Raw genomic sequence first — 18,175 nt, 5'->3', positions numbered from 1 at the left:
ATGGGCGGTGTTTATATTTCAGGGGCAAAGTCGCGGTGGCTACAAGCTCTTGGTTCCGGTGGTTTTCCGGGTGGGCTAGTGGGGCCGTCTACCGGGTCAAGCTGCGCGATGAAGAGGTTGCAGGTGGTGCTGGGTCACCTGAGCGTCCAGCCTCTTTCGGGCCGGAATCGGGAGGTGCAGGCCGCCCCCTGTTGGGGCCGCGCTCCGCAGGCGTCTGCTGAGGACGTGGTCGTGGTGCACGGGCGGCGCACCGCCATTGGCCGAGGGAACCGCGGGGGCTTCAAGGTGAGGCCCTGGATCCGGGCGCCCTGAGCGAGATGGCGGCTGGGGGTGGGCCGGGGTCCGGCGTCTCTGCTCGGTTCCCTTTGGCGCCCGAGTTGGCTCCGCGCCCGAGCTCTGACCTCTCGGCTTCTCTTGGTTGAGAAACGGGGGGCGGGTAGCGGGGGCCCTGGGACTTCGTGTGGTGGCCGCATGGGGTCACCGCGGCCACGCTTCCCTCTGCAGGACACCACCCCTGATGAGCTTCTCTCCGCCGTCTTGACCGCGGTTCTTCAGGACGTGAAGCTGAGCCCGTCCCAACTAGGAGACATATGCGTGGGTGAGGATGCTACCCGGATCCTGTGCTCAATCCTCTATGTCCTCCTATCCCGCTAAAGTCCTCAAATATATCACCACCCTCCAGGTGTTTTCATTGAGGGGTATGTCAACGGTCCGGGCAACGACGAATTTGTCTTTTTAGGGCCAGCCTTCGCCCCTCCAAGCACATTCTGCATGTTAAATATGGTACAAAGCAGGGCTCTCAAGTGACATTCTGATGCCAAGATGCTTGGCACAGGGGCTTGAGAACACCCCGGGAGACAAGAAAACTGTAGGTTTCTCTATGGATCCTGACATCCATTCTCTGCCAGGACAGAACAAAAGGAACATCAAAAATGATCTAGTCCAGTCCCTCAGTTACAGTTGGAGAAATTGAGGCCCTAGTGGAGTTTGCTACAGAGCTTTGGATATGAATCTGGGGCCTCTGGACCTTCAGTCAGCCCTTCTCCCTCACCTCTGCTCTTCTAGCCTTGAAACCTGACAAGGAAATGGGGCAAGACTCTTATTATGTAACATACAGGTCCCCACTTCTAGGTCAGAAATCACTGTTCTGCCCATGGAGTGACAGCAGGGATTGGCAGAGGACAAATGGGGAGGGGTGCATTTTCAGAAACCCCTTTCCCTGACAGAACCAGCTTGTTAGCAGTGCGCCCACCGCATGCTGATTTGGAAAGGCAGGGTGCTTGGGCGAGGGAACTGGGCCCCCTCTCGGGCCTGGTCTAGTGTGTGACCAGGACAAGCCGCCATGTACCTCGGTCCCCCTGCGCCACACCTTGAAATTCCAGGGCCTTCAGTGAACCTGCTGAGGGCTTGTGTTTCTGAAGAAAGATGTGGAATATTCCCTCTCTGACATTCACAGATACACCTTGGTGCCCAGAACACCACTGAGCGCTGAGCAAAGGTTTGTTATCCACAGGAAATGTGCTTCAGCCGGGGGCCGGGGCAGTCATGGCCCGAATCGCCCAGTTTCTGAGGTAAAATTTTCCAGTTCTGGCTCTGGGTTGGCCATTTTGACTCTTGAGTGGGCTCAGGCCTCAGGGAACTCAGCTTGGAGAGGATCAGGTTGGATGCCAGACCCGGAGGCCGCCGAGGCCCTCAGCACCCTGCTCTTGTGGACCCTACCTTGCTCCTGCTTTGAAGGGAGTTTGAGTAACCTGGCCCTGGCCCTGGGCCAGGAGAAACAGGATCAGTGGAACAGTAGCAAAAGGTCTCTGTGGCCCGATATTTAGCCAGAGTCAAATTGTTGCTTTGCCTTTTGTAAGTGCTGTTTGAACTCTGGCCTCTTTTGCGGGGTGAATAAACTAAGCAGGGTGATGTTCAGCTTTTTTCACCAGCTGAGTGGGCAACAACCTTTTGGGCACGTCTTATCAGGCCCTGGTAAACTTGCCCTTCTCTTGCTGTCCTAAGACAGAGGAGGAATCCTTAAATTATTTTCACATGTAGATTTGAGAACCTCTTAGTTTTGTAACTGCATAAAGAAGAAATAATGGGAACAGGCCAGTGAAGGAACAGGAAGACTGACAAAACCTCTAGGGACTAGGAAAGAAAGGTTCAGACTGCTTAGCCTGAAGTTCAAAGACTCCCAGGATCTGGTTCCAGACTTACCTTCCAGCCCTATCTCCCAGCTGCTTACTGGCCTTGACTCTTCCTCCTTCAGCCAGCCTGTCTGCCCACTATTCCCAATGTTAGTCATTCTGTCCCCTTGAAGGGCTGTCCCTACCTCCTCTCTTTGCCCTAGCTAAACCCTGCACAGGCACGGTCTCACCGTTTGGTCTGATTTCCCCGAGCTCCCAGGCTTAAAACAGGGATCCCTTCCTTTCTAGAGCTAGCCACGTGCTTCCTTGTGACATGCTTTGCCAGCTTGCTCTGTTCTTTCAGCCTCTGCTAGTTGATTCGTTTTCTGTGTGTTGGTCAGGCATCCTGTTGGACACTGTATTCTAAGCATGTCAGCATCCCTCAGGTGGTGGCTAGTACTGAGTAGGTGTTCAGTGAACTTGTGGTGGGATGGGTGAAGGGGTGGTAACTCGGAAGTGAGGGGACTGGGAGGGTCTCAGTCGAGCTGGAATCACCAGAGTGCTTGGACCCCGTACAGTTTAGTCCATGGGCCCAGGGGTTTCCCCAGGACTTTGTACCCTTGGCCAGAGCAGGTTACATCAGGACAGGCAGCCTTACCAGGTTCCAGGGCAGGGACAAGGTGGGGAGCCTGGGAGGACCCACCAGAACAAAGTATGTTGGAACACCTGGTACCCAGCAGGCTCTTTGACCAGCTGGGAGCAGGCTTGCCAGAGGGAAGGGAAGCAGAAAGAGTTAGCCACATGGTTACTAGTAAGGCAGGCTTCATACTTGAGACATAGCTTTTGCTCTGGTTCTCTGTCCCAGAAATAAGCCCTCTTCTCTGTTCTTTGCCTCACCCTGTATAGTTTCCATTTTTGAACCTTTGAAAGGAGAGAAAGAAGGATCCCTGTGGCCTAACCATCCTTTCCTTGCCTTTTCCTGCGCTTGGCCTTGGTTGCAGAGAATCACAGGATGGGAGGGCATGTGCTCAGGGAGCCCTGGGGAGCAACTGCCTGTAGGTCTGTCCACTATGGATCTGGCCTGGAGTGGGGAAAGGGCTGCTGGGTGTGTTCCCTGGGCCTTGCACCTGCTGATGGGGAAGTCATGTTGTCCAAGAGCACGGGCCTTTCTCTGTGAGCCCGGCAGGGCAGAGCGGCTGACTGTGGTCTCACCTTCTGTTTCAGTGACATCCCAGAGACTGTGCCTTTGAGCACTGTCAACAGACAGTGTGCTTCGGGGCTCCAGGCAGTGTTCAACATAGCCGGTAAGTTGTGACTGGGTGGGTGCCCATTGCTGCAGCTTAGCCTTGGCCCTGACTCTGAATTAGGCTCAGCAAAGTCACTGTCCACCAGGCAAGCAGTAAGGATTTCTGCGAGGACTCTCCTCATGGAAAGATAAGGAAAGCCCCTTGCCGCTACTCCCCCAGCCTTTTCTGGACACTCCTGGGTCCTCCATCTCTGAGGCTGGGGCCCTGTTTTAGAGACCAGGTAGGGAGGAGGCGGCCCATTCCCAGAACAGATGGACTCTGTTGAAGGATGTTTATGAAATGCTTTTGTTGCAGGTGGCATCAGAAATGGGTCTTATGACATTGGCATGGCTTGTGGGTAAGAATTTCTTTCTGCCAGAGCTTCTTAACCAGCTCGTAACAGTAAGACTAACATTCATCACCTGCGTTGTCAGAGGTCCACGAGTTCAGAACTTCCCCCTTTAGGCAGCTGCCTGGGAGAGAGTTCCTCCAAATTCAGCCTAGAAGTAGCCTCCAGCTCTGGCTGCTCAGGGATGGTTTGCGCCTCTCAGCACTAGTGGGGAAGGGAAGTGGGCTTTTCGAAGCTTGCTCTCTTGGAAGTCTGTCGGGCTGGAAAATGTGGGCAGGCATGGTGAGATAATGGAGCTCTCTGGTTTCCTCCTGTGCCCTTGTTGATTCATGCTGCCGCTGAGGGAGAAGGTGCAGTTTTGGTTCTCTAAAGCCAGGGAAGCCGGGGACAGCTGCCGGCTGTATCACTAGTTAATTCACTCTCCTAGGCTGCCTCCTTGTCCCCTTCCCTGGTACCCAGGTGGACACTTCAGGCTGCCTGCTGGGTTCTGAGGGGCACGATCAGATCTGTGGTGGTTTGGTCACTGTCAGCTGTGGCTCCATCTCTGGTTCCAGCACATGGAGCTGCAGAAGTTGTACCTGGCAATGTCACCTGGGAGAGGAACGGCATGGAGTCCAGGCTTGGTGGCATCTGGGGCTGAGAGGACAGGCCAAGTGAGGGCTTCAGCTAGCCTGGGGAGGCAAGTGGCCTCTTTCAGTTCCTCTTAATAGCGTTTCTTCACTGGCACACTGCTGGGCCGTCTCAGGGCTACGCCCCCAGCACTGGGTTGTACTAAGTACCCTGTGTCTGCAGCTGGAGATAAAACCAAAGACCACATTGCAGGGACTTCAGCCGGGTCAGAGTCACTGCCCAGTCTGCTCTCCGACCCGTCTCTCTCACCTTACTGGGAGGGGTATGGGTAATTGGAGGAGAAGGCTGGCACCTTCGTGACTTTCTTAGAGGTCATCTGAGGTCCCCCCAAAGGTTAAAAATCATGTTACTAGGGTATTACAGGTCTGAGCCAAGACTGCCCCCTACAGCACAGGCTGACCATTTGCTTTGGCTTTGATCGTGAACACTAGCCTGGAACATCCTAGTTGGGAGTGGGCTCTGGGGCCAGACTCCCTGAATTTGGGTCCCGGCGGAATGACCATGGACAGCTTAGCCTCTCTGGGCTTCCATGTCCTCACCTATTACTTGGGGTTAGCTGCCTCCATGCTGCTGAAGTTGGTGAGATTAAATATAACAGTAGCTAACTCTCAGGCACATACGTGACTGACACTGTTTGAAGTGCCCTGTAAGACCTGGAAAGGTTTGAAAACAGTGCCAGGCATGTGAAAAGCTCTGGGTGAGGGTTATGTGTTCCCCCATCTCCTCCAAGCCCTTTTACCACCCAAACTGAGATTTCGCCTTCCTCTCGACTCCTAGCACCTCCTCATCCAGGCAGGTTCCGTCGCTCTCTGATCTGCAGCTTTTACATGTTCTGTCTCTTCTCTCCTCTGATCGTGTGGTCCCTGAGGGTGGGGCCGGGCTTGTTGGACGAGTTTCCCGCCTGTGACCCACACCAGGCTGAGCTGCAGGAAGGGGCTGCCTTAGGGACACCTGGCTGGCCGGGAGTGTGCACCGGGAGGTGCTGTGTCCTGCACCCCCAGCCCTGCCTCAAAGGCCAGTGCTGCTTAGGGCGCCCTGGCTGCTTCCCAGCACCTGTCAGATGCACAGCTAGTCCTGCCAGCGTCACCTCCTCCTCTTCCTCAGGGTGGAGTCCATGTCCATGCGTAGCATGGGGGATCCTGGAAATATTACTTCCCGCTTGGTGGAGAAGGAGAAGGCCAGAGACTGCCTGACTCCTATGGGGTAAGTGCTCACCTACAGCTGTGCGCTTGTGCCCCCTCCGCTCCCCGCCTGGTCTGGGCACAGGGCACGGGTGCTCCGGTCATCTTGTGGCCAGTGGTGCCCACCCTGGCCTCCCGCTTTCATGCTCTGCAGGGACTCTGGGGATGGGACTTAGTGCTGTCCCTGACTTGCCCCTGAGGCCCCCTCCGGGTCCTATCTGGGTCACTGGGTTTCCAAACATGGCCTAGCCTGCTACTCCCTGCCTCAGGGGTTCAGTCACCCAGGGGATAATGGCAGCTGCATTCCAAAGCCTAGGAGAACTAGGAAGTTGAGGAATTAGGAAGCTTTTGGTTACTGGACACACTGGTGAGGGAACTTGGGCCCCAACAGATGCCACGTGGAAAGTGTGTTGTGTTTGATGGCATGTTAGCCCTGCTGCCAGTGTCACTGAGCTTCTGGGCTGCCCCCAGAGTTCGAGGGCACAGCATCCTGGCTCCACCTGAGGCTCAGAGAAGGGCATTGCCCCTGCCGCCTCCGTCTGCAGTGGCTGTATCTCCGAGAGAAGCCCGTAAAGCCAGGGCCCAGGCTGGAAGGCCTCCCTGTGGCTCTGGGCTCCCAGGAAGCTTGGGTGGGATCTTCCCCGAGGGGACTTGGGGGTTTTCATCTCCCACTTTAAAGGAGTTTTCCTGAGGTATAGCAGCTGGCCTCGAGAAGCCAGTTAGTGCTGCTCCCCACCCTCATCTGCCCATTTTGGTCTCTGATGTATGAGCCTCTTGGGATTGGGGTGACCCTGTCTATACCCCTCCACACCCCCTGAGTCATCATTCTGTCCCTGGCACACACTGGCCTTCCGAGCACAGCTCCCCAGCCCGGCCGGTGCCCAGGCCACCAGACCTCACCCACATCGTTTGCTGTTCCTCTTCTAGGATAACCTCGGAGAATGTGGCTGAGCGGTTTGGCATTTCACGGGAGAAGCAGGATGCCTTTGCGCTGGCTTCCCAGCAAAAGTGAGTGTTGCTGGGGGTGGAGTGTTGACAGGCCAGAGAGCAGGTTTGGAGACTGGCCTGCGCGGTCTCGGGTGCAGCTGCCCTCGGGCTGCGGCCGGGCAGTGAGTGGCGTCCAAGCCTCGTGCCCCACAGGAGGGAGAGACAAGCAGGGGCCGGGGCTGCTGTGCGTTGTTAGTGCTTCCGTGTCCTGTTGTCTGTTCACCCTGTCTGTTCCCTACCGGGCCTCAGTTTCCCCATCTGGTCACAGGGGAAAGGACTGTTCTCTAACTGCTGGTCTTGTGGGGCCCCTCTGGACAGCCTGGAGTGTGGGGCCAGCGTTGCTGGAGACCCAGGCGTCCCAGCTTCTGGACCACTCCTGGGGCTGGGGGTGACCTCAGAGGAACCCCAGCTGCCCAGGCAGTGCAAGGCAGTAATGTCTAGCCGGGTGGGCTTCTTTAAGGCAGTGGTTCTTAGCCACTTGGGGTCAAGTAGTCACTTGAGAATTTGGTGAAACCTGTGGCTGCTTCCCAGGGGAATGCCCCAGGCACTTAACATTTTGTATCTGATGCTAAGGATCACACTAAAATGCCCTGTGTTTTTACACTGTTTTAATACTGAGACTTATCAAGTAAGATTAGTGTATGTTATTTAAATCAGTGAAAACTGGGGGACAGATGAAGCCGAGCTGTTGTGATCAGACAGGAAGGCTGGCAGAACCCAGCACAGATGCGCCTGGAGCCTCCGTCCTCACTTTGGCATAGAGAGCCCAGCAGGCTTCGTCCCTCTTCCCTTGTGGGTGTCAGGCTCAGCTGGCAGCCACCACCCCCATGCCTCCTCCCCCTCCCCTTCGAGGCTGGGCTGGTGGGGATCTGAAGGTCTGAGGCTGATGGTGAAGAAGGCCCTGGAAGGCCTTGGGCCTCCCACACCCAGGGCCAGGTTGGGGTAGTGGGGAACCCACACCAGTCCCTCCGAGCTCCCCCAGGGCGAGCGTGTCCGGCATCTAGCAGTCTGGGCTTATGTGTCTGCCCCCGTGGGGAGGAGGCAGAGGCAGCAGAGGGCCCCTAGGAAGGAAGGAAGCCTGAGCCTGACTGTCCATGGTGCTGGCAGGGCAGCCAGGGCCCAGAGCAAGGGCTGTTTCCAAGACGAGATCGTGCCTGTGACCACCACAGTCTGTGACGACAAGGGCACGGAGAGGAGGGTCACCGTGGCCCAGGATGAGGGTATCCGCCCCAGTACCACCATGGAGGGCCTGGCCAAACTGAAATCCACCTTCAAGAAAGATGGCTCTACCACTGCTGGTGAGACGGGGCTGGGGGAACGGGGAGAAAGGGGCTGTGTCCATGTGGGTGTGTGTTCTCTGGGAGCCGGGAGCCACCCAGCAAGGCGCACGTGGGCGGTCTGGGCCTCCTCACCCCTGCGGTCTGTCTCTAGGAAACTCTAGCCAGGTGAGCGATGGGGCAGCTGCCATCCTGCTGGCCCGGAGGTCCAAGGCGGAAGAGTTGGGCCTTCCCATCCTGGGGGTCCTGAGGTCCTATGCAGTGGTTGGGGTTCCGCCTGACATCATGGGCATTGGACCTGCCTACGCTATCCCTGTAGCTTTGCAAAAAGCAGGTAAGGTGGCGCTTCACACTCTGAGCTGTGAAGTGAAATGTGGATCTCCCTTCTGCCTCTCATGCTGTTGCCAGAAAGGGGTGGTCCTGTGGGTGCTGCAGAGTGGAGGTAGGGCCAACTAGCACCCCTACCCCAAGCCCTTCCTGACCCCACAGCTGGGACCCACACATTTATCTGGAACAGACAGACACACCAGGCAGCCTACAGGCCAAGGATGGGGTGGGGCCTCAGGAGACTGAGAGTCTAAGGGTAAGGGACTGCTGGCCCGTGCTAAGGGTAAGGGCCCGCAGGTCAGCTCAGGTCCTTCTCCCTCGCTTTCAGGGCTGACAGTGGATGACGTGGACATCTTCGAGATCAATGAGGCCTTTGCAAGCCAGGTGAGCCTGTTTCCCAACACTGCCTGGGCCCTGAGCAGCCCAGTTGGTGCCAGGGGCACAGGGGACCGAGAAGGGAGCCACAGCTGATGCTCTGCCTCCTTTCAGGCCGTCTACTGCATAGAGAAGCTAAAACTACCCCTTGAGAAGGTGAACCCTCTGGGGGGCGCTGTGGCCTTGGGCCACCCACTGGGCTGCACTGGGGCTCGACAGGTCATCACACTGCTCAACGAGCTGAAGCGCCGTGGGAATAGGTGAGGCTGACTCCCCAGGGGGCTATCATGGGGCATGCCCAGGCTAGGGCACCCAAGGGGAGCAGAGAGAAGTATAATTGCACTCACTCTGCATTAAGGATGCAGGGGTATGACCCCCATTTTCCACAAGGGCCAGCTATATGAAGGGGACCCTGGCCTGTGGCAGGCACCTGCCACCTTGTATGTGCCTGGGTGGGCAGCCAGGGAGTTATGTACCCCTAGGTTTGCAAACTCTGCCCACGAAGGCCTTGGTCCACGCAGCTCCACCTGGTCTGGAGAGGTCTTGGGGGCGGGGCTTCCGCCCTCTGTGCCTGCACCCAGCCAACACAGCGTTGCCCCCACAGGGCCTATGGGGTGGTGTCCATGTGCATGGGCACCGGAATGGGGGCTGCTGCCGTCTTCGAATACCCCGGCAAGTGAGCGAAGCGACACCCAGGCAGTCCCTTGGTGGGCAGAAGGCGATGCCGCAGAAGTGGTGCCGCGGGGCAGTTTGGCACCGGTGGGTGTGGTGGTACTGGGCCAATCAGGGCACTTTGGTTAATTTGGAAAATGTGAACACTGATGACACACTACAAGAGTGGGTGAGGTGCTGGGTCACCCAGGCCACGGGGGCCACTGTGTAATTCCCAGGGGAGGGGCCTTTTGGATGAGGCGTGCCATCGACACAGTAAATGTATGTTATCTCATCTGTGTGGCTGTGGTTTATCCCCAGGGCCAGCTCTCACCATGCTGGTCTTGCGCTGCTCAGTCCGAGTAGATTCTTCACCGCCACAGCCTCCACGGCGGTGCTGCCTGCCCTTCCCGTGAGCTCCGAGGGCATGCGTGCAGGACCTCGGCTGAGACCAGTGCTCTGGAGGGCCCTCCCAGGCGCTGCTCGGAGGTCCTCCATGTGTGTCCCTGCACAGCACACCTGTTCCTTACCTCTGCACTATGTTTATTTCCGAAGTCGGGGTGGCGGGGGGGGGCATGGGGCGTGGTCTGAGGGCAGAGCCTCAGCGCTGGTAGGGTGACACAAATCTCTCGTCGTAAGAGCCTCGGCCCCGGAGTTGCAGGGTGCAGGCCTTTTCCCCAAGCACACCTTCCACCACCAGCGTGGACTCGTACAGCTCATTGTTCCTGTGGGGCCGCAGAGGGCAGGGCTGAGGCGCAGTTCCAGGTGTGGGCAGTGCCCAGGAGGTAGGGAGGGGCTGTACCTGGCAGTAAAGAGAACCTGCAGGGCGATGGAGGTCGGGGGCCCATTGACTGGTCTCGCCTCCAGCAGTCCATTGCTTGGGGAGACCCCGAAGATCACAGGGCCCTTGTCCGGCTTCTTCTGTCCTGCGCCAAGGGGAGAGAAACATATACCTGGGCAGGCAGCTCCATGCGCTGCCCCATACCCTGACCCTTCACCTCTGGGGGATAACTTAGGGTGGCCAAACTGGTCATTCCTGCAGGAATTCTCAGGTGGCACCAGCCCCGTGGAGCCAGCCTGCGAGGACAGGACACATGGGCCCCTTCCTGCCTGCTGCCCAGCCACAGGGGAGCAGCAGGCAGACAGGAGAGTGTCACATACCCATCAGCACAGTCCAGTAGCTCCGGGACCTGCTCAGGTTCATCAGGTAGACCTCCCGGATGTGCTCCTGCTTCACAAAGCAGGTCCCGAAGTCCACCCAGCTGGTGGAGAGCTGTAGCTCGGGCACGGCCACAGTGGCCCGCAGGGGCACCACCTAAGGGGACAGAGCCTTTAACCTGGTGGGGACCAGGTGACCTGGACTACTCCTGCTGGGCTCTGAGCCAGGGTATCGGGAACATGTGAGCTCTGCTGACCCCAAGCACTGATGCTTCTGAGGAGCGCACAGGCAGCACTGTGGAGGTGGACGGGGCCGGCACCATCGTCTAAAGCCAGGAGCTGCTGGAGGGCTTCTGTGCAGGTAGAGGCCAGGACGGTGCCATCGGCTCCCCCTGCCGCTCATCTCCTGATCAAGCTCTGTGGTTTCTGCTTCCTGGTCAGGTGCCCTCCTGCCTTCCGTCCCTCCCATGGGGGCCCCGAGGCCCAGCCCTGTGTGACGGCTTGGACTCCAAGCCATCTACCTTTTTCTCTTGATGTCAGGCTCCACCTGTGCCCTGACTGCCTTGGCCCCTGGCAGCCCCACCACCACACTGCCCTCAGGTACAGCCAAACCCACCTCCTCACCCCGGCCTTCCCTGTCCCCGGGGTCCAGCACCTGCCCAGGTACCACGCTGGAGGGCCCACCTGGTTCCAATGCGCAGACCTTTCTTTCTGGCCTCACTGAAATCCACCCTCCAGGCCCTTCCTTCAAGCTCCTCACCTGCACCTCACCATCAGCCCCGCCAGCTCAGCTCCAACCCACAGCCCCATGATCTTCTGTCACAGCTCATAGGTCTAGGCCTGTGGTGCTCACCACTCGTGCCTGAGGGTCATCCCTCAGTCACTGTCCCCACCCATCAGTCCATGTTCTTGGCTTGACCTGTAGTTTCTCTTTTCACTAAATAGTGATTAATAAGAGGCTTCATATACTGCCTCCTCCAGGAAGCCTTCCTTCCCTGCTTTTTCACTGTATAGCACCTCATCTGGCTCTGAGCTCCTAGGTCAGATAAAGATGAATGACCCTCACCTCTCCGTCTGCAAGGCCTCTTCCAAGGCCTTGGGCTCCTCTTATTTCTGAGGGGTCCTGTTGGGGTTTGTCATCCTCTGACCCCACAGAGACCAGACCATCTAGGCTGGGTCCACCCTCCTCAGCATGTGGGACAGGCCCGGGACTCACCTGAGCGGTGTGATTGGTGTACTTCAGGAGCAGATCCTGGGTGAACACCATCTCTTTCTCTCCACTCGCGCTCCGCTGAATGTTCACTCCAGGCAGCATCTGGTCAGCTGGGAGTCTCTGATAGGACAGCAGCTCCAGGGACAGTGAGAAGGACACGCCCACCTGAGCAGACGGGAACACACTGCCACCTCAGGCTCCTGCAGGCAGCGGCAGGTGCTGCACCTGGAGCCCTGTCCTGCCCTCCCACAGCCCCTGCAGGCCCGGTAAGGTCTCAGCTTGGTCTTGACGCAGCACAGCCTGCAGGGCCCAGACTGACAGCCCCGCCCAGCAAAGAGCCCAGAACGCACGCCAGCCCCACCACCACCCAGAGTCCCCACCAGGTGCATTCACTCTGCAGACACTGCCTGTCCTGGCCTGTGCCCAGCACCCGTTAGCACTGAGGACAGAGCCATGCTTGTCCTTTGCCCCCTAGCGTGACCAGGCTGGTGGGCCCTGTAAGGCCTGTGTTTTTGTCCAGAGGACAGACCAGAGCCTCTGATGGGTTTTAAGCAGGGGGATGTCTGGGTCAGCCTTGCCTTCCTCAGAGGTCACGTCACTCAGGAGTAGGGGGACACGTGTGGTTTGGGTCCAAATGTCTGTGTGTATGTGTGTGTGCCTGAGTACAAATGTATGAGGGTGAAGTGTGTACACATTTGTGCATGTGTGAGAGAAGAAGGTGGCTGGCCCAGGGGAGTGTGTTCTTCGAGGGTGAGGACCCCAGAATCCTCCACTGACCAGCATACTCTTGTGCGGGTGGAGCACCAGCTGCTTGCCTGCCGCTGCCGACCCCTCCTCACACTCCGTGTGGACAGGGCCTGGAGCTCTGTGGCTGCGGCTAGCTCTGTCTTGAGAAATGGAGAAGGGCCTGGAAACCAGGAGCCGGAAGTAGTGTGGGATATCTGTCGTGTTGGTCAGCTTCAGGTGGTGGGTGGTCACCAGCTCACTCAGCACCTGGGTGGCCACAGAGGTTGGGGAGGCTAGGGATGCATCTGTCCCTTCTCCTGTGGCTCTGGGGTCAGGATGGGGATGCTAGGGAGGGGGACTGAGACTCTAATACCTGTGCCTCAGAAGGGCTTATAGGGACATTTGAGAGGTAAACTGTCAGGGCCGAGGTGGGAAGCACACTCACCCCAGAACAGGGCTGCTCAGGGATGAGGTCACTGGCCTGGTGCCAGAATTCCATGCCACCACCGTAGTCCAGCTCCACGCTTAGCCTGCCAGCAACAGGCATCACAGGGCCAGGGCCAGGGCGGGGCATCTGGGTCCCTGGCTGCCCCTGGCTCTGCTCATCTGGGCCTGGCCAGCCTTTCCTTGGGCTGACCTGCTAGCTGCTCCTCCCTCCCATCCCTGTTGTCTTGCTCTCAGAACCCTGTCTGGTCCCCAGCAGTGCCAGGTCAGTGTGTTCCCCAAGGGGGATGAAGGGAGCCCAGGTGGCCCGACTGACTCACTGTGCGGGCCTCACGTAGCTATGCAGGTCCAGCCTCAGAGGTCCCACGGCAAAGTCCTGCAGACGCTGCATCCTCCCTGGAAGCTCCCTGTCCACCTACCGAGCCCAGGCCTGATCACTGGCGGTCACTGAGCAGGCGGTGTGCCACCCAGGAAACAGGCGGTGGCTGCGGCCCCACCCTGGGCCAGGAGGGCTTACCTTGTTGTCCAAGCTCATGTAGCCAAGGGCATAGCCAACACACTCCACCTTGTGCAGGACGAGGGGGCCAAGGACCAGGGGTGTGAAGGAGATGGAGATGGTGCTGCTGCCCCCTGCAGGGACCACCTGGCACAGGCACACAACCTTGGCATTGCTTAGGGCCACTGTCCAGCCAGTGGGGACTCTTCCAGGCACCTCCCAGCCCAGCCCCAACTTACCACCTGCTTGGGGCTGATGCGGTACAGGTGGTCAGAGGGCACTCCCTCATGCCCCTGCAGGACAACTGAGATGATCTGTGAAGGGCTGTCATTGGCCCTGGAGCTGCTCTTGGCCTGTCATCAAGATGTCACTGAGGCTCACGCAGGCTCAAGGCCCATTGGCCACACCTGGACAGCCAGTCTGAGACACCCCCCCCTTTGCTCACAGACTGGGTAGCTTCGTGGCTGGACGACTCATGAGAGAGACTTGGGGACGGGGGGGAGTTGCTGCTCTCTGGGATCTCAGGTGATAGGAGGTCATTTCCAGCTTGGTCCTGCAGCGGGAAAGGTGGCCCGTAAAACACCAGCAGGTCCACCAGCTGGTCCTCCTTTTCTTCCGGAGCATAGGTCTCCCAGTCCAGGCGTATGTCTGGGGCAGATAGAGGTGAAAAAGGGTGAGGAATAAGGCGAAAGCAGGTGGGTCTTCCCCTCACCCCTACCTCCCTGGAGCCCCTCAGTGGCTGCCTGTTATCCCAGACTCAGTGTGGAGGGTGCCTTGCTTCCTCTCTGCTGCCATTTCTAGGCAATACTGGTTTTAAAAAAAAAGTCCAGCCCTGGCTGGTGTGGTTCAGTGGATTGAGCACCAGCCTGTGAACCAGAGGGTCTCCGGTGTGAGTCCTGGTCAGGGCACATGCCTGGGTTGCAGGCCAGTTCAGGTAGGGGTGCGCAAGACAACCACACATTGATGTTTTTCTCCCTCTCTTTCCCCCACCCTTCCTGTCTTAAATAAAATCTTTTAAAAAATAAGGAATAAATTAAAAAGTCTTCAGGCTTATACCCGCCAGCATTGTCTACCCTAGTCCTCCAGGTCACAGAGCCAGGTCCGCATGTCCGAATGCTTGGCCCCAAAGCGCCCCGTGCTCTCCCCCTGGCTCCTCTGCTGGCCAGTTTGCTGGCTTCCCTGGGCCCTCCAACTCCTGCAACCCTCCACTCTCCCCCTGCACCATCGGCCTTCATCCACGTTCACGCCCGTCCCCAGCCAGCCCAGTCTTGGGAACCACCATGTCAACTTCTGTCTTACCAGGGTTCTCACATCTCCTCTGCCCCCATCTTTCCACCTGTCTGGCAGAACCTAGCCCTGGATGAACTGAACTGACCCTCTGGGCCCCACTGGAGAGCGTTTCCCCACATCCATGCCGAACAGCTGGCCATCCCCCAAATCTGTCCCTGACCTAAACTGTGCCCCAACTCTGCCCATCACTCTGTTGCCTACTTAGCTCTCCTTGCCACAACTGTCAAGTCGTCCCTGTCCTCTGGCACCTCCACTGCCTCCCGACATTTAGCTGGTGGTCCCACCTCGCCTCCCTCAAGCTCTCAAATTGGGAAGCCCCTGAAGCCCTGTCCCAACTGTCCGCATCTCTCCGTCTCTCCATAGTGACTCCGTCTCCCCTCCAGCCTTCGGTCCTGTCCCCACCCCCATCAGGGCCAGCCATGTCCAGCCTCCCTTCTAGCTGCTTCCCAACAGCACTTACAGGAGGGCAGGTCCCTTCGCCTCGAACAAAATTCCTTCTGCCAGACAGCAGCCTCATCGGATGAACTGTCCCTCATTGCCACCACCTCCTCAGCTCTCATCCAAACCCCAGTAACACCTGATTCATTGGTTGGGCCCTGGGGTGCCCGAGGCTCCTGGTCTTGTGTTACTTAGGGATGTTAGCTGGCACTCGCCTCTCACCCCACCATGTCACTCTCAGCAAGGCCACCAGTAACCCCCACACCCTGAAAGTCAGCGGGCAATCTCACTTCCAAGTAAAGGCAAAAAATGTGCACGTGATGATGAGCCCCAGGGGAGGGAAGGTGACCACTACAGGAAAGGAAAGAGGAGAGAAATTCCCACTGAAACAAAGGGAAGACAGAATAAAGTCACGAAATGCAAAAGGGAGAAGGCAGAAAAGTAAAGTAGGTCATTAAGAAGGAAGAAATGTATAGACTGAGCAACTTTTCCTCTTTAAAGATAGAGTGTCAGATTGGATTTTTGAAACCTCGGCTCTGCTGTTTACAAAGAAACACACATCACAGTTAGGAGGGTGAAAAGCAGGGTTGGGCCAAGAGATGCTGGCCAATGCCAACCACGTGCGACCGGGCGTGGCACTGTTCCTCAGGGCAAGGTGAGGTGGGGTGATGGAAGGCATCGTTTGTGCAGATTCAGTTCTCAGATGCATCTGACAATAGAGCCCCTAAAAACCTAAAACTGCTGGAAGTGCCGAGAGCACCTGATAAAGATATGATCAGCGCACCCTTTCCAAACTACAGATCTGGTAGACAAAAAGCAAGATCACACGGAGTGGCAGCTCTCTCCCCCGCTGCTCATTTCTCAGAATCACCTGCGAAGTTTAAAGACCACAAAGCACAGGCCCCGCTCCTGGGTGCTCGGGTTCAGTGGGTCTGGGGTAGCCCTGCCTGGAGGTGCCCCGAATCCTCACTGGGAAGCTCTGACTGGTTCCGAGGTGGACACAGCTCTTCCTGTGGTCGGCTACCCTTCGTCCCCGTGTGCTGCCCCAGGCCAGATGGCCCACCCTTCCTCTGGGACTCGGCCTGAACCGCCCTCCACGCAGATACGGTCCCCAGCACTCTGGCCCTGCCCGGCAGTCACACCTGATGCCCTCAACATGCTGGCGGCCCCCCTGTCACCTGTCTTGCCCACTGGGGCAGAGGCCACTCGGCAGAGGCCGAGCCTGTCCTAGTCCTTCAGCAGCCCCATCTCCTCTCACAGAACCTGGCACGTAGCTCAGGTCCTTCTGGCTAAAGGAGTGAGAAGACGTGCCCCCTGCCAGTGTCTATCCCTGTGCCCAGGGTTGGACAAGGCCAAGTGCTGTCCCCGAGGATACAAATGGCTCTCTCTGACAACCCCCTGACTGGCTCAGTCACTCCACACCTTGGCCCTCAGGGGCCTGCCTCAGCAACCACAGGCCACCTGGACTCCTAGGTTCTGGTCAGGGGCCGTGAGCTTCTCCCAGCCTCATCTGCCCTCCCAGCCTGGCCCACCACACGGCACAACCCACAGCTGCAGCCCCAATTTAATTCCTGGGCATCTCACCGCAGGGGCTGCAGTTATTCAGGCGAAGGACCCGGGTGACTGTATTTCCTCCAGAGACCTGGGTGTTGAACCTGGAGGCAGGAGACCAGGCTCAGCCCAGCCACAGCCCACACACAGGAGGGCTGCAGGCCTTCCCCATGCAGTGCCCAGTGAACTGTGACCCGGGGCTACTCACTGGTGACAACATCTCCCCCCTCCCTACTACCACACTGTCCGACAGATCCCACCTCAGATGGTAGGAGGCGCCCTGGGTCTGGCACCAACCTCAGGCCACAATGACTACTCTGTTCCCAAAAGCCATCCGAGAGGTGTGTCCCCTGTGGCCCCTCCCCTCCGGAGCACCCTGTCCTGGGTCTCTTTTGCTGGGGGGCAGCATGTGGCCCTGGGCCAGTTGAAGAGCCAGGAGAGAGCAGCCCAGGCTGGAAGCTGGAGGGTTTCCTGGGGCCAGAGAACACGGTGGGGGCAGGGCACCTGATGATAGGCTCCTTCTGGGGCTGGTGGGCCATGTAGCTGGTCCTCTGAGAGCTGATGGGGCAGCCCACCACGGCCATGTGCACCGGGATGACTGAGGGCGGCAGGTCCCCCACCTGCAAACACACACCCGCCCCTTTGTCACTCTTGTTGCCCTCTGGCTCCCCACTCAGGCAAGGCCTTTCCTCCTCCAGCCAAGCTCAGGGTCCCCACAGCTTGGTCTCAGCCGGGCCTGGGCTCTCTCCGCACTGTCGGAGCCTCGCCCTGGACACCGCAATGGCTGGGGCCTCCTGGCCCTCTGCCGGTCCCTGGCCCTTCGCTCTGCCTCTGCCGTCCTGCCCAGCCCAGGCCGGCACGGACCTTCCAGCCTGCCCGCCTTTCACCTCTATGGCCTGTTCCATCCAATTTCTGTACCTTTTACATGGAAGGAACTTTGTTATTCCCTCTCTCCTAATAAAAAGTAAAAAATGGCTTGTTTGTTTGTTTTTTTAACTTAGAACACAGCCCTGGCTGGTGTGGCTCAGTGGACTGAGCACAGGCCTGTGAACCAAAAGTTCACTGGTTTGATTCCCAGTCAGGGCACATGCCTGGGCTGCAGGCCTGGTCCCCAGTAGGGGGTATGTGAGAGGCAACCACACATTGATGTTCTAAAATCTTTAAAAAATGTGAAACGAAGTGTGATAACCACCCACAGCCCTGCACGCCCGGCGTGACCCCACACCTGCCCCCGTTTTCACACGCATGTATCGGGACAGACTCCTCTGATGCCCGTGAAACCGGGCTACGAGTGGGAGCAGATGGGCCGGCTTTTGTCCTGGGCACCTTTGCCTTTCTCGTCACCACACACGGTTTTACTGCCGCAGGTTCGCAGCGTCACTGACGGGCAGAGCGGATGCCGCTGCACAGATGCGGCCCAGATTTTCATCGAATCTTTTATTGACAGACGTGGGTGCTTAGGCTGTTTCCGCCCCCTGCACCCCCATTACCAACAACACGGAGAAGGGAAGGGAGCCTGGTGTGAAGTTAGTTGTTCACACAGCTACTTCTCTCCTTGGGGAACCTTTAAATGTGTGTCCCCAACGCATGGCCAAAGTGCCTGCAAAGGACAACGCCCATTTCCCGGCCCACGCCCCCACCCGCACCCACACCCACAGTGGGGGAGCACCCTTTCCCGGGCACCT

The 18,175-nt window shown here is 58.1% G+C and overlaps 2 protein-coding genes across 4 annotated transcripts in view; one reads left to right on the top strand and one right to left on the bottom strand.

Annotated features, from left to right (window-relative positions):
* Positions 1-9,469, top strand: ACAA1 (acetyl-CoA acyltransferase 1). Its single transcript, XM_037148224.2, has 12 exons — positions 1-285; positions 505-598; positions 1,514-1,571; positions 3,336-3,415; positions 3,713-3,755; positions 5,481-5,579; positions 6,485-6,565; positions 7,652-7,842; positions 7,976-8,155; positions 8,477-8,532; positions 8,638-8,783; positions 9,128-9,469. Exons 1-12 carry the CDS (start codon positions 1-3, stop codon positions 9,201-9,203), a joined length of 1,389 nt encoding a protein of 462 aa, XP_037004119.2. The 3' UTR covers positions 9,204-9,469.
* Positions 9,470-9,528: 59 nt separating this feature from the next.
* Positions 9,529-18,175, bottom strand: part of DLEC1 (DLEC1 cilia and flagella associated protein) — a 47,602-nt gene continuing 38,955 nt past the window's right edge. The window contains exons 26-37 of one of the 3 annotated variants that reach the window (XM_053669202.1): positions 16,995-17,110; positions 16,524-16,594; positions 13,657-13,859; positions 13,451-13,564; positions 13,233-13,376; positions 13,036-13,130; positions 12,717-12,801; positions 12,323-12,538; positions 11,549-11,710; positions 10,336-10,489; positions 9,977-10,100; positions 9,529-9,899 (exon numbers count right to left, since the gene is read on the bottom strand). In XM_053669202.1, coding sequence (XP_053525177.1) covers positions 9,776-9,899; positions 9,977-10,100; positions 10,336-10,489; positions 11,549-11,710; positions 12,323-12,538; positions 12,717-12,801; positions 13,036-13,130; positions 13,233-13,376; positions 13,451-13,564; positions 13,657-13,859; positions 16,524-16,594; positions 16,995-17,110 — 1,608 coding nt within the window. In that variant the 3' untranslated portion in view covers positions 9,529-9,775. Of the gene's footprint in view, positions 9,900-9,976; positions 10,101-10,335; positions 10,490-11,548; positions 11,711-12,322; positions 12,539-12,716; positions 12,802-13,035; positions 13,131-13,232; positions 13,377-13,450; positions 13,565-13,656; positions 13,860-16,523; positions 16,595-16,994; positions 17,111-18,175 lie in introns of those variants that run through there. The other 2 variants (XM_037148317.2, XM_053669203.1) reach the window with 2 other exon arrangements.

Source organism: Artibeus jamaicensis, unplaced genomic scaffold (assembly GCF_021234435.1).
Source record: "Artibeus jamaicensis isolate MK-2021 breed Jamaican fruit bat unplaced genomic scaffold, CSHL_Jam_final contig_519, whole genome shotgun sequence".
NCBI lineage: Eukaryota > Metazoa > Chordata > Mammalia > Chiroptera > Phyllostomidae > Artibeus > Artibeus jamaicensis.
Note: the sequence above shows the minus strand (reverse complement) of the source record. Positions and strands in the feature narration are given on the sequence as shown.